We start from the raw sequence: 12,917 nt of genomic DNA, 5'->3' as shown, positions 1-12,917 counted from the left end.
CATTCGGCAGCTAAACAACCCGCTAGTTGCCGAAAACTACGCGCGTACTGCATGAAGTTCTGCCTTCCTCTGTGGAGCTAGATGCTTCGACCCTCGAAAACGGATGGAGTATGATACGCTCGGCCTCGGTGTGGAAACCTCGAATGCACGAAATGATTGGTTTGACGGGAAATAAAAACAAGCGATAGAAAGAAAAAAAAACTATTTAAGCATATCTACGAGAAAAAATTTAGTCAAGTATCGACGAGCACGGAATGCGTTGACCACAATCCTGAGAAGGAAAAAGCGCCAGAAGGAGAACAGGGATCGTCAGGAGCAGGAACAGCTATTCCGGGTTAATAACACGCGCAAGTTTTACGAGAAGATGAACCACACTCGTAAGGGCTACTCATCTAAACCTGACATGCGTAGGGACGAGGGTGGGGATCTAATCACAAACGAGCGCGAGGTAGTCGACATGTGGAAGCAGTACTTCGATGAGCACCTCAACGGCAATATAGCAGAAGGAGACGCAACAGAAGTTTACCTAGGAGTGCCTAAAAACGACAACTCGAAGAGACCCGGCGAGAAATTCGTCAGCTGAAGAATAGTAAAGCCGCCGGAAAGAAACGACTCCCGGCAGAACTCTACAAAAATGGTCAAGTACCGCTGCTAGCAACGGCACTTCACTGGATAATTTGAAGGATTTGGGAGGAGGAGAAACTACCGACGGAGTGGATGGAAGGTGTAGTCTATCAAATCTGCAAAACGGGCGACCGGCTAGATGGCTGTAATTACCGCGGTATCACGTTGGTCAACGTCGCCTACAAGGTTCTCTCCCAGATTTTGTTGTGTCGCCTATCCCCAATAGCAAGGTGCTACTAGGGATCACATTTTTACTCCCCGACAAATCCTTCATGTCAATGTCGAGAGTATAACGTGCCCTCGCCTCATATTTTCGTCGATTTCAGAGCAGCTCGTGCATTATCGTATGTTGAACGCAAATAGCTATGGCAGGTAATGCAGGAGTACGGTTTTCCGGACAAACTGACGCGGCCGATCAAAACTAGCCTGGAGCGAGTGATGCGCTACGTACGCGTTTCGGGGACACTCTCGAGTCCTTTCAAATCGCGCAGGGGGTAGCGGCGAATTGAATTGAATTGAAGGCGTGATCCGGCGAGCGGGCATCGAAACGAAAGGAACGATCTTCAGCAATAGTAGCCGACTCCTAGGCTTTGCAGACGATCTCGACATCATTACTAAAAACCTTGGAACGGTTGGGGCAATTTGCGTCATACCAAAAACGGTGGCTAGGAGGATAAGGTTACAAATCAATGCGTCGAAAACCAAATAAATGGTAGGAAGTGGCTCCAGAGAAAGCAACATTTGCCTCGCACGGACAGTGACTATTGATGGTGATGAACTGGAAGTGGTTGATGAGTTCGTATATTTGGAATCTCTGGTCACCGCCGACAACAGTACAATAGATCCAACGACGCATTCAAGATGGAAATCGAGCCTACTTTTCCCTCCGCAAAACGCTTCGATCAAGGAGCATACACCGTCGCACAAAGCTGACCTCGTACAAAACGCTAATCAGACCGGTAGTCCTCTACGGACTTGAGACAGTAATTTTGCTTACGGAAGACATAAGTGCACTTACCGTATTGGCACGAAAGGTGTGGCGGACTATTGTTGGTGGATTATAAACGGAAAGCGGAGAGCGGCGAAGGTGTATGAATCACGAGCTACAGGCACTGCTTGGAGAGATTCCCATCGTACACCTGGCGATTGGCGAAAGTTGGAAGACTACGGTGGGACGGCCACGTCGCAAGGATGCCGGACGATTGGTCAGCAAAATCTGTTCTCTTCAAAAACCCCGCCGGCACTATGAATAGAGGGCCCAATGTGCTGGATGGCTCGGCCAGGTTAAAGCCGACTTGCGACGAGTAGCCCAAGACCGAGTTCAATGGAGAGGAATTCTTGATACGGCAAGAGCCATCTCGGCTCTCGCTCGGCTAGTAAAAGAAGGCAATCTTTTGTGCGATCTATGGACGGAACACCTTTGATAGACACATTTAAGTGTGGCAGCTACATCTTGTGCTGCGTTGTTGGTCTGACGTATGATCCGGAAGAATATTTGAGAAAACATCATTAAAATTTTTTTGCAGAGAATTCGGCGGTAGCTTTCGTGGAGTCTGCGCAAGCGTCTTTGTAGAACACATCGCTAGAGTTTTGAAAATTATGCTTCTTCTGCTGCAAAAGTGTGCGCTAAACCTAAAATCTATGGATCCCCATTGAGCGCCCTTGATATGACAGATGAAAAGTCAGAGCCAGTATTACATTCTTTAAAAATTAGTTTTTCATACTTAGCTTATGTTGGTTGCATTTTACAGGAATATATGGTTCTAGGCGATTATTGAAAGGCTCAAAATACACATTTTAACAGAAGGTTGCTGATCTCTAGGACCTTTCTTTACAAAGTTATTGCTTTTGGACCGTGAAGTTAAGGAAAAATAAAGCTTAAATAGGCGATTGCTTTGTAAGGAAAGGTCCTAGAGTTTTGCAATCTTCTGCGAAAACATGTGTTTTGAGTCTTTCAGTAATCGCCTAGAACTATATACTCTTGTAAAATTCAATCAACATAATCTAAGTATGAAAAACTAATTTTTAAAGAATTTCTAAAGACAATGCGCTACAGCTCTGCACTCGATAGAGATAGAAATGTCATTTCTTTAGCAAAATTGTTTATCTTTATACTTTCTATACGTTCTATAACTTTGCCGAAGAAATTATGTGTCTATCTAAAACACAAAAAAAAACGAACGTGTATCGAGCCTTTCGCGAACGCGAAACACATAAAACGTATTCTTGCCATACTCTCATTTGGGTGGTTGAGGACAAGCGGAACGCATACAAGTTTATAGTACTCGACTTAAGCTTTAAGATGAAGCGCTGATTTTATAAATCCGCTTGCCCCATTTTACCCCATGGGATCGTAAAGCTATGGAAATTTAAAGCTTGAATATACGATAACTCAGCAAGTAAAGGTCCAATAGATTTGCGGTCTTCTGCAAACACGTGTATTTTGAGCGCTTCGATAATTGCCTAGAACATTATATTTTTGGAAAATGCAACTAACAAAAGTCAAGTATGAAAAACCAATTTTTAAAGAAATTTTAAAGGATATAGGGCCTTCAGCACTCGATAAAGATAGAAATTTTATTTTCTTCACCTAAGTTGCTTGTTTTTACAATATTTACAACTTTGCCGACGAAACTATGTCTATATTTCCTAACACAAAAAAGTTATTTTTTTATTTTTATACGCGATAACTTTCTTTTGACAGTTTTATATTAGGGGGGATATTCATACGAATAAAAGTGCTGAAGACCATAAATGATAAAATGAAAACAAGAGACACTATGAAAAAAGTTCCACTTTTCGCTCTTTTGGACTACTGTGCAGTGTTTTACCAGAGTTTTACAACTCGTAGAGTATCGTAACTGTGCAGGACCAGTTCGAGCAATTTCTTCAAATTGATAAATTTAATTCATCAGAAACACGAGGGATGTTTTCGCAATAACCGATCGATAGGCAGTTCACACAAAATTTCGATATCATAACGAAAAATGCACAGTTTCCTATTCATGACAATTTATTTGGTTGACTTTCTATCATTATTTACAGCACTTGTCTTCTTTCACTTTGTGTGGTAGTAAAAACGTTTCCTATTCTTAGCTTTTCGGGCCGTTTTGTTGTTTTCCGCTTTCGGTTAGACAAATATACAAGACAAAAAGCGACTGGTTGGTTTACAATACATAGCGATTATGGTTGTTTTGTTTTCTGCTCACATTTTTACTAGAACAGCATTCGTTCTCCGCTAGTCTGCTACATCGTTGCATCATTTTTTTTTCATTTCTGTTGTTACTGAGTATCACAGATTACAAAAATTTTGTTTATTTACTTTCGTTTGACAGTGGAAAAAAATATTTTCTTGAAACATGCGACCTGTTTGCTGTTGCTGAAAATTGCACTGACTGTTTCCACAAACGAAGGTAGGATAGTCTATTGAATGAATTCTATTCTGTTCCTTCCTTTTCAGATGGATGCTATGCATTATACTGTGTGTTTCTATGATCATATCCTGTTTTCTTTTTCCAACAGCTCAACATACGTATCAGTAGTGCCTACTACCAGTTCGTCACGTTCATTTGATTTATCTTTTTTCTATCTAAATCCTGCATAGGCATGTTCTATGTTTCGCTAAAAAATAGTGTATACCTGAGTTTAATTATACATTTACACATACTTTGATTTTATAAATTTATTTGTTATAAGTCAGTTACTTGGTTCTTCAGCGTTAGCAATGGAATTCCTACTTGTTTGTGTTCTTATGCTTTAATGAAACGTATTTGTTGATCTTTCAACCGCATTGTAATTTCACACTTTTGTTACAGCTGCAAATCTACTATTAAGTATGCAGCACTACATAATGTCTTCCAATCAAAACAATTCACGGATAGTTACGTATTAAAAAGAAATGGACAAATGCACTAGAAATGGCAAAAATGCACTTTTTGGGTTTGGGGTTTGTTTTTCTCTCTCGTTGATGTTCTTATACTGTGCAGTTACGGATAATCCTGTTCGCTTGATCGCAACAAGTACAAGTTGAACAAAAATTTTCAGGAAACTGTTGATTTACACCAACAATAATTAGAAAAAGATCAATCGCTTGAATTTTTCACGGCTGTTAAGATATCAGAGATCTTTCCCCTTTCGTTTTCTAACATGCTGTGACAATCCCCTCCACCAGTTTGGCCTTGCTGATCGAACTTAGTCCGTTGACGGCCGTTTTCAGTAAACTGGCGGGAGAGTAATTGACGCTGATGTTGATGGGATGCAGTGGGGGCATCTGCGTGTAATTTTTGCCAAACAGGTCGATTCCGTTCAGATATGGCAGTAGAGTGTCATAATCCACATTCAGTGGCACGTAGAAGCCTTGCGTGTGACAGGCAAAGATTGGAACAGTGTACGAGGCAAAGGCGCTTCTCGCAAGGTGTTCAGTTTTGAACTCGGTCAGGCCATTTTTGGGCTTTTTTTCTACCATGAAAAGCTCATCGTGCTCTCCCTCATGTGCGATCGGTAGCGGAGATTTTTCCAGGGGGGCTACCTTTCGTTTTAGAGACAGTGGCTCTTCGCTCTCCTCTGCACTTGGAAGGCATTCGGTTTTACGCTTCGAACATAGGCCATTGGGAACGGAATTGCCTTGAACTTGCGATGGTGCTTCATTCATCGTATGATCCTCGGGAATTGAAGATGGACTGTGCGGGCCATCCGTCATGTGGCCGTTCTCGTGACCGTGGGTATCCTGCGAGAAGCGCTGCTGAATATAATTCTTGAACTTGTAGCTGTTGTGGTTGTGCTCGTGCTCTGGTGATTGTGTCTCTGAGAACTTTCGCATACGAATGTTTCGCAGTACGCTTTCATGCTGAGCATTGATGTTGTTGTTGGTATCTTGCGGGAAGTGATGCAGTGGTCCATTTGCGGAACTGGTGGAAATTCTTGAAGGTGATGATGCCTCAAAATCAACCGTCGAGTGATTGCTTGAGGTATCCAGATGCTGCACACTGTTCGGTGCGGTCGAGGTGATAACGGCGGCTTGAGGTGGATTACTACTGTTACTATTGGTGCTGCTGCGAAAACTCAGATCCTTCACATCGTGATGGTCGTTACTGCTGTGCTCCAAGTCGGACGGACAGGAGAGCATATCACGAAGCTGCGATAAAGGTCCTGGATGCAGGTACACTGGGCTGCCACCGTTGGGTATCTCGGAAGCACAACGGGATTTTAACAGTTCACCTAAAATGACGATAATGGCTTCATTACTACACAAATCAATTTGGCAAACGGGCAAGGTTTTAGCCTACCTTTCATAATTTCATTGCAGTGCTCCTTTAAATGAGTCACCATCCGGTAGCACATCTCTTCGCCTCGCTCGCGGAGGATAAATTTGGCGGCCTCGGTCAGGCAGTCGTTGTATCCCGACCGGTACTGTTCCGCGTAAGAAGACTCGCGAACGCACTCCTGGCTCTGCAGATTCTTCAAGTGGCGGATTGCCATTTCGATGATTTCCGTCTTCTCGACACGGCCACGGCCCTTGCGCATGTAGTGCTGTGGAATCAGGCGCGACAGATCCGCCAGGCAGGAATTCATTCGATCACGTCGCCGTTTTTCTATTATTCGATGTGACAGTGGATCTTGCTGGAAGAAGGAAGAAAATAACAGGTTAAGCTAGTTCATAGTTTCCATAGCAAAGAAAAGAAAAAGTCATTTTATGTAGGATGCGCGATTTGCCTAGCACCATTATTGTCCGTTTGTTATGCATAAACTAGCTGACTCCTTCTTCCTCTTTTTAACGTTTCTCCCTTGTCACCTTCCCTCATTTGTTCCCCCTCCACTACTCTCCCAGCAACGTTTACATTTGTTATTGAATCATAAATTCGTATAATGCAGCACAATCAAAGGGTTTTTCCCCTATTTGGACCTCCTCCACTTTGTTAAGGATAACCTGCCCTCCCGCCTTTTTATCAATCCGCCTTTGCTGATTCCGTTGAAAAGTTATCGAAAATGGAACGTGAGAGCTGCGAAAAAATCTGCACACTCACGTGGAAAGTCCTATGTGGTCAGGAGGAATGATCGCCATGGTTCTCAAAATTCCTAAATCGACTGTGAATACCGTACTCAAACATTACCGGGAAACATTGACTTTATCTCGCGCACAGCAAACCAAACGTAGTAGTGGAGCATATGATCGGAAACTATAAGCGAAGATCGTTAGGGCAGTCCGAAACAATCCAGGGGTTTCAGACGTGATTTAGCTAAAAAGGTTACTGCGGCGCACAGTACGGTTCAGTGAATCTGCATGTAAGGAGTTCGGTCATACCAAACCAACGGATATCTTAACAGGACGTTGAAACATAACCTGGTTGCCACAAACTGTGCGAGGAAACCGTACGACCAAGATTTTGGCTAAAAAAATTTACCTTGCTAAACGTAAGCAGAATTCTTCGGGTAAGCTAAAATTTGTCTTCGCAGATTAATTCGCTCACAAGTCGATGATTTGGCAAGGCAACTGTAGTTGTGGAAAGAAAACATCGGATTTCATCACTGGAGCAACTAGGAATGGACAACTTTACATGGAGAAAAGTCTTCAGAAGATAATTTTGCCAATTCATTCGATCACACGAAGATCCCGTGAACTTTCAGACCGACTTAGCCAGGTACTACTGCAGCCCGAATGCCCTGGAATGGCATGAGCAGAAATAATATGAATTTTATTGAAAGAAGTATGAATCCACCAAACTGTCCAGATTTTCGTCCCATTGAAAATATTGTGCAATGGTTTAACGTATAATTTTTTTTTTCAATTTCTTAAAGCTAACCAAAAACCCAATATATTTTTACAAATTTTGTACTTTATTTTTTCATGGAGAAAGTGGAAATTTTGTGCAACCATACTAAATGGAGCAAACTTTGTTACATTTGGTAAACAAAAACGTAGTCCTATGTCAAAGCAGACTTTACCGAATATAATGCACAGTATCAGAAATTATACACGATACTCAAAGCTCACAATTATGCCGCAGCGAATTGAGGCAGCCGACTTAAAACTGGCTAAACAAATACAGACGTTTAATTGTGTTTATTTGCTTAGTTTACGGCTTACTACACACAGCGTATCAGTGCTGAGTTGGCAAGATATAGATAAGCTTTATTATAAACAACTGTGTGACTATTCAGATATGCTTCATTTAGCTCGGTAATTTGGTTTATGATTTTAATTTTAGGTTACAGTCTGTTATTTCTGTACTTGTTAAAAAACAAAAGATAATAAAGATTGTACATACTACATTTTCGTAAAAAAAACTATTCAAGAAAATGTATCCCTCCAATCTGAAAATGACAATACTGTGTCCAATATATCTAGTCGGTGTTAAGTCAGACCGAACCAAGTGACAAAACTCTAATTTCGAGAAAAACGCTTTCAAAGTTTGTTGCTCTGTAGAGTTTATAGCTATCAATCATTCGAAATCATCTCATAACTCTGGCTGTTTGCAACATTTATGTAATCTGGTTAGAGTAAAATGTAGCTTGGAAATTTCTTGTTCGCTTGCAGTCATTAACTCATTTTTGCGACTTGGTCCGGTCTGATTTAACACTGACCATCTTTTCTTCTTCTTTTCCTTCTTCAGCATAGAGCCGGGGTAGCTCGTGCTGTTTTAAGCACTCGTCTCCATTCAACTCGGTCTTTGGCCACTCGACGCCAATTTCCTAGTCGTCTCAGAAGTCGCAAATCGCGTTCGACCTGGTCGAGCCATCATGTACGTTGGGCCCCCTGTTCCTGGTGCCAGTGGGGCTGTTGAAGAGGACTATTTTCGTCGCACTGTCGTCCGGCATCCTTACGACGTGTCCGACCCACAGTAACATGCTAACTTTCGCTAGATGTACGATGGGAGCAAGCCCCAAACAATGCCTGTAGCTCGTGATTCATACGCCTCCGCCACTCCGCTTTCAGTTTGTACTCCGCCAAATATCGTCCGCAGCACTTTTCACTCGAAAACGGCAAGGGCGCGTATGTCCTCCGTTAGCAGCGTCACGGCTTCAAGTCCATAAAGAACTACAGGTCTGATAAGGGGTTTGTACATTGTTAGCGTCGTGCGGCGGCTTATGCTTCCTGATCGTAGCGTTTTACGAAGGGCAAAGTAGGGCCGATTTCCCGCTTGGATGCGCCGCTGGATCTCCTTACTAGTGTCGTTGTCCGCGATCACCAGCGATCCCAAATACACGAACTCCTCTACCGCTTCTAATATGTCGCCGTCAACGGTTACCGTCCATGAGGGACGCGCGTTTGTTTCCCTTGAGCCTTTTCCTTTCTTGTATTTGGTCTTCGACGGTAGTTTTAGCCCAATTCTCCTAGACTCCGCTTTCAGTCTGGCGTAGATTACTGCCGCCGTCGCAAAGTTCCTGGCTATGAAATCGAAGTCATCTGCAAAGCCAGAAGTTGGCTACCCTTGGTAAAAATCGTGCCTCTCGTTTCGATGCCCGCTCGTCGGATTACCCCCTCAAAAGCGATGTTGAACAGCATGCAGGATAAACCGTCACCTTGTCTCAACCCTCGCCGCGTCTCGAAGGGACTCGAGAGTGTCCCAGAGATGCGTACGAAACACATCACTCGTTCCAATGTAGCTCTGATCAGTCGCGTCAGTTTGTCCGGAAAACCGTGTTCGTGAATTATCTGCCATAGCTTGTCTCGATCGACTGTATCGTATGCTGCTTTGCAATCAATAAAGATGTGATTAGTGGGCACGTTGTACTTCCGACATTTCCGCAAGATCTGTCGAATAGTAGGAAAATTTGGTCCGTAGTTGCGCGAGCCTCCATGAAACCCGCCTGGTAATTCCCTATGAAACCTTGTGCTATCGGTGACAACCGGCGTATACCGCGATAGTTGCTGCAATCTAGCCGATCATCCTTTTTGTAGATGGGACAAACCACTCCTTCCATCCATTCCTCCGGTAGCTTTTCCTCCTCCCAAATCCTAGAAATAACCCAGTGTAGAGCCTTTGCTAGCGTTTTTCCGCCATGTTTAAGAAGCTCTGCCGGTAGGCGGTCCTTCCCAGCGGTTTTATTGGTCTTCAGCAGCCCGATTTTTCGTTTGACTTCTTGGAGATCAGGTGCTAGGACATTACTATCTTCCATGGGCGCTCCTAGGTTAATTTCCGTTCCACCTCCTTCTGCGACTTCGCCATTGAGGTGTTCATCGAAGAACTGATGTCAGGTTTCGGTGTGTAGCCCTTCCGAGTTTGGTTCACTTTCTCATAAAACTTGCGCATGTCATTAGCTCGGAATAGTTGTTGTAATTCTTCACGATCTCTGTCCTCCTTTTGGCGCTTTTTCCTCCTCAGGATCGTGGTCAACTGGTTTCTAGCTCGTCGGTATTTGGCCAGGTTCTCTTTAGTGACATAGATAATTTTTCCAAGCAGTTTTTTCCCATCCACCGCTTGTTGGCATTCCCCATCAAACCAATCATTTTGTGTACTCCGAGGCTCAATACTTAGTGGCTCTCCGATGGCCGAGCGTTTTCTGTCCCAACCGTCTTCGAGGTTTGAAGAACCTAAATCCTCGGAAGAAGGCAGTGCCTCATTCAGTACTCACGCGTAGTTCTAGGCAGCTTGCGGGTTATCTAGCTGCCTAATGTTCAGCCGAGGAGGGCGGCTTTGACGTGTCCGGTATACGGTGAACAGCTTTGAGCGCGCATGTACTGCTACTAGGTAATGGTCAGAATGAATATCCGCACCCCATCGGGAGCGTACGTTCGTGATGTTAGAATTGAAGAAACGGCCCTTTATCCTCAATACACACATTGTCTCGTTGATCGCCTTCCAATCTATTACGCGATCCTGCATTCCGCCCAACACTACAAAGCCCGTTCCCAGTTCGCTCCCACCACCACCGTTCTGGTAAAACTAGGCCTTTCCGCCACGGATCCTCCATACCTTCTCTCGTTTGCGACAGATTTCCTGCAGAGCTACGATGCCGAGTTTGCGGGGCTCAAGCTGTTCAATCAGCACCCGCTCGCAACCTACGAAATTTAGCGATCTGCAGTTCGCCGTCCTCGTTCCGTCGCCTAGGTCGAAGCCAAATATTTCGCTCCGAAATTGCATGAATTTTGAAAGTGTGATTTAATTTAGGTGTGTAGCCATACTGAGGCAACGCTACCGAGTCTCGCGATGAGGCTGCCATCTTATAGTGGCGAGACTTACTATGCATCCTTCCCGATTAGTGTACGACCTTAGTTTCCATCGGGTTTGGTTATCCGGTCTCCGCTAAGGTTGCTCGTATTCGGCCTGGTACCACGAGGAGGTCGGGATCGGAGTTGCTGGATAAGAGGCTAACGACCACTATGGGGTCTATATTCCGCATTATCCAGCCATTTACCACTTTCAATATATCTCATCAGTCTAAATAATGATGCTAATAATGAATTAATAATTGATTTTACAATAGGACTCCGTGGCTTTTCACGAGATGACGCTTTTCTAGTGGCAGTAAAATCAAAATTTCTCACTTATCTATGTTTACCTGCCTAAAAAACAATCACTAATCCCATTTGTGGTACGGTTACTTTGTTATGCTTAATTTTTCATAACTTCAGCCTAATTTTGATAAAAATGAGACTTTTCCTATGCTCTCCATTGCATCTTACAGTACCACCCCGCTAATCCGACAAATTCATAGCCGGATTAACGAATTTTGACTCGATAATCCGGCAGTCAAACTAACGTCAGTAGGGTTTTGAAATGTCGTGTTGTTTACATCCAGACGTAAACAACTCCGGAAATTTCCGAAAAAATTGTCGCAAATACGCGATAAATTTGTGTTGAACTAAGAAATACTTAATTTATTCTATAAAATACCTTTAAATTCTTGTTTAGTTTAGAAATAAGCGCAAGGCCGATAATCTTTTGAGAAGAGTGATGAAAAATGGAGCTCCTGGCAAAATAGAACGCAGTTATAAGGAGCATCATTTACCCTTTCCATTTAGTTGGAACGAGTAACATCTTGACCCAAATGAAGAGCCCCATGAAAGGCAGTGTTCGGTTGAATGAAGCTGAGTACAACGCTTTTTAATTCGGAATTTTCCGGATTAGCGAGATCCGTACTATCGAGTCGTCGGATTAGTGGGGGGGAGGGGAAGGGGGTACTGTACTACCATTCTTCCGTGAACCCGGAAGGGTGATTTTGATGCCGTGCGAGAGCTGAATATTTTTGCGACATTTCAATTCGAAAAAATTAAATTTCGTGACATGGACGCGATAAATAAAAACGATGTTGACCAGCTATTTGTTGGTTCAGGTGTTAAACGTTATATTGCCTTTAGCGATATAAACACTAAAAAACTGACAGAGTGCTGTTGTCACGCTGAGTAAATTTATTGTCGCGCAAAATTGGGTGGTTTTCAATATGTACAATATGCGTTACCAAGTAACGATATCTGTTGTATTCAACAGCGCATGGCGCATGATGAAACACTAGCGCCAACTTCTGCTTTTTATTATCAGAAACTAGAGGCGGTGTCCTATTGAATTATTTAGAGTAAAGTCTTGGTAATAAATTTTGCTCTTAAAATTCAGAATCGCTAGTAAAAAATAGTCGCAGGCTCGAGATGTGTGAATAAAAACAGAGACAAACAGCCGACAAACACTGGCGTTAATTTCATCGTCCACGCAAGACGACTCATTTCTTGAAAAGGTATGTTTCGCAATATGGCCACATCGCGGCGCTAGAGTGTTGCCTCGTGTGCTGAGTATAAAACCGTACAAATGTGAACCACCTGCAGTAAAAAACCCTACAAATATAAGTTACTCCGCAACATGCATTGTACAGAGGGCGTTAGTGTGCAAACGGAATGTGTAGTACAATGTCTTTTTAAGGATTTTCTTCTATGTCAGTTCGTCAGTGATAAAAAAGTACCGAATGAAATTATTTCAACGCCAGTTTGATTCACACCAACAAGCTTTCCGATACCATCAGCTATAGATAGGTATAATCCATTCAGTTCACTTAATTCCACCGGACCTACTCTATAATGACATTTTCTAACGTAATTGTGCTGTTACTCACCCTGGACGTTTTTCCCCGGCGACCGGGTGCGTAGTCGGCGTCATCCTCGCTGTAGGTGGTGTTGGTTGTGGAGAAATTTAGCTGCTCGCTGCAGTACGAGTATCCGGGCACGGATGCTTCACTGGAAATAGATAGTGCAAGAAAGAAAGAGAGAGAGATATAATATGACAATCTGCTCGATGTTCCGGTCAATTTTGACTAACGTAGCATATATTGTTTCTATCATGTGTGGCGGGACAAAACTCTATTAT

The 12,917-nt window shown here is 43.2% G+C and overlaps 1 protein-coding gene across 2 annotated transcripts in view; it reads right to left on the bottom strand.

Annotated features, from left to right (window-relative positions):
- Positions 1-3,510: 3,510 nt before the first annotated feature.
- Positions 3,511-12,917, bottom strand: part of LOC128734411 (transcription factor cwo) — a 62,542-nt gene continuing 53,135 nt past the window's right edge. The window contains exons 2-4 of one of the 2 annotated variants that reach the window (XM_053828619.1): positions 12,667-12,787; positions 5,910-6,243; positions 3,511-5,841 (exon numbers count right to left, since the gene is read on the bottom strand). In XM_053828619.1, the coding sequence (XP_053684594.1) occupies positions 4,766-5,841; positions 5,910-6,195 (1,362 nt within the window). In that variant the 5' untranslated portion in view covers positions 6,196-6,243; positions 12,667-12,787 and the 3' untranslated portion in view covers positions 3,511-4,765. The remainder of the gene's footprint in view (positions 5,842-5,909; positions 6,244-12,666; positions 12,788-12,917) is intronic. The other variant, XM_053828612.1, reaches the window with a different exon arrangement.

The sequence above is a fragment of the Sabethes cyaneus genome, chromosome 1 (genome assembly GCF_943734655.1).
Source record: "Sabethes cyaneus chromosome 1, idSabCyanKW18_F2, whole genome shotgun sequence".
Lineage (NCBI taxonomy): Eukaryota > Metazoa > Arthropoda > Insecta > Diptera > Culicidae > Sabethes > Sabethes cyaneus.
This window is presented reverse-complemented; position numbering and strand designations above follow the sequence as displayed.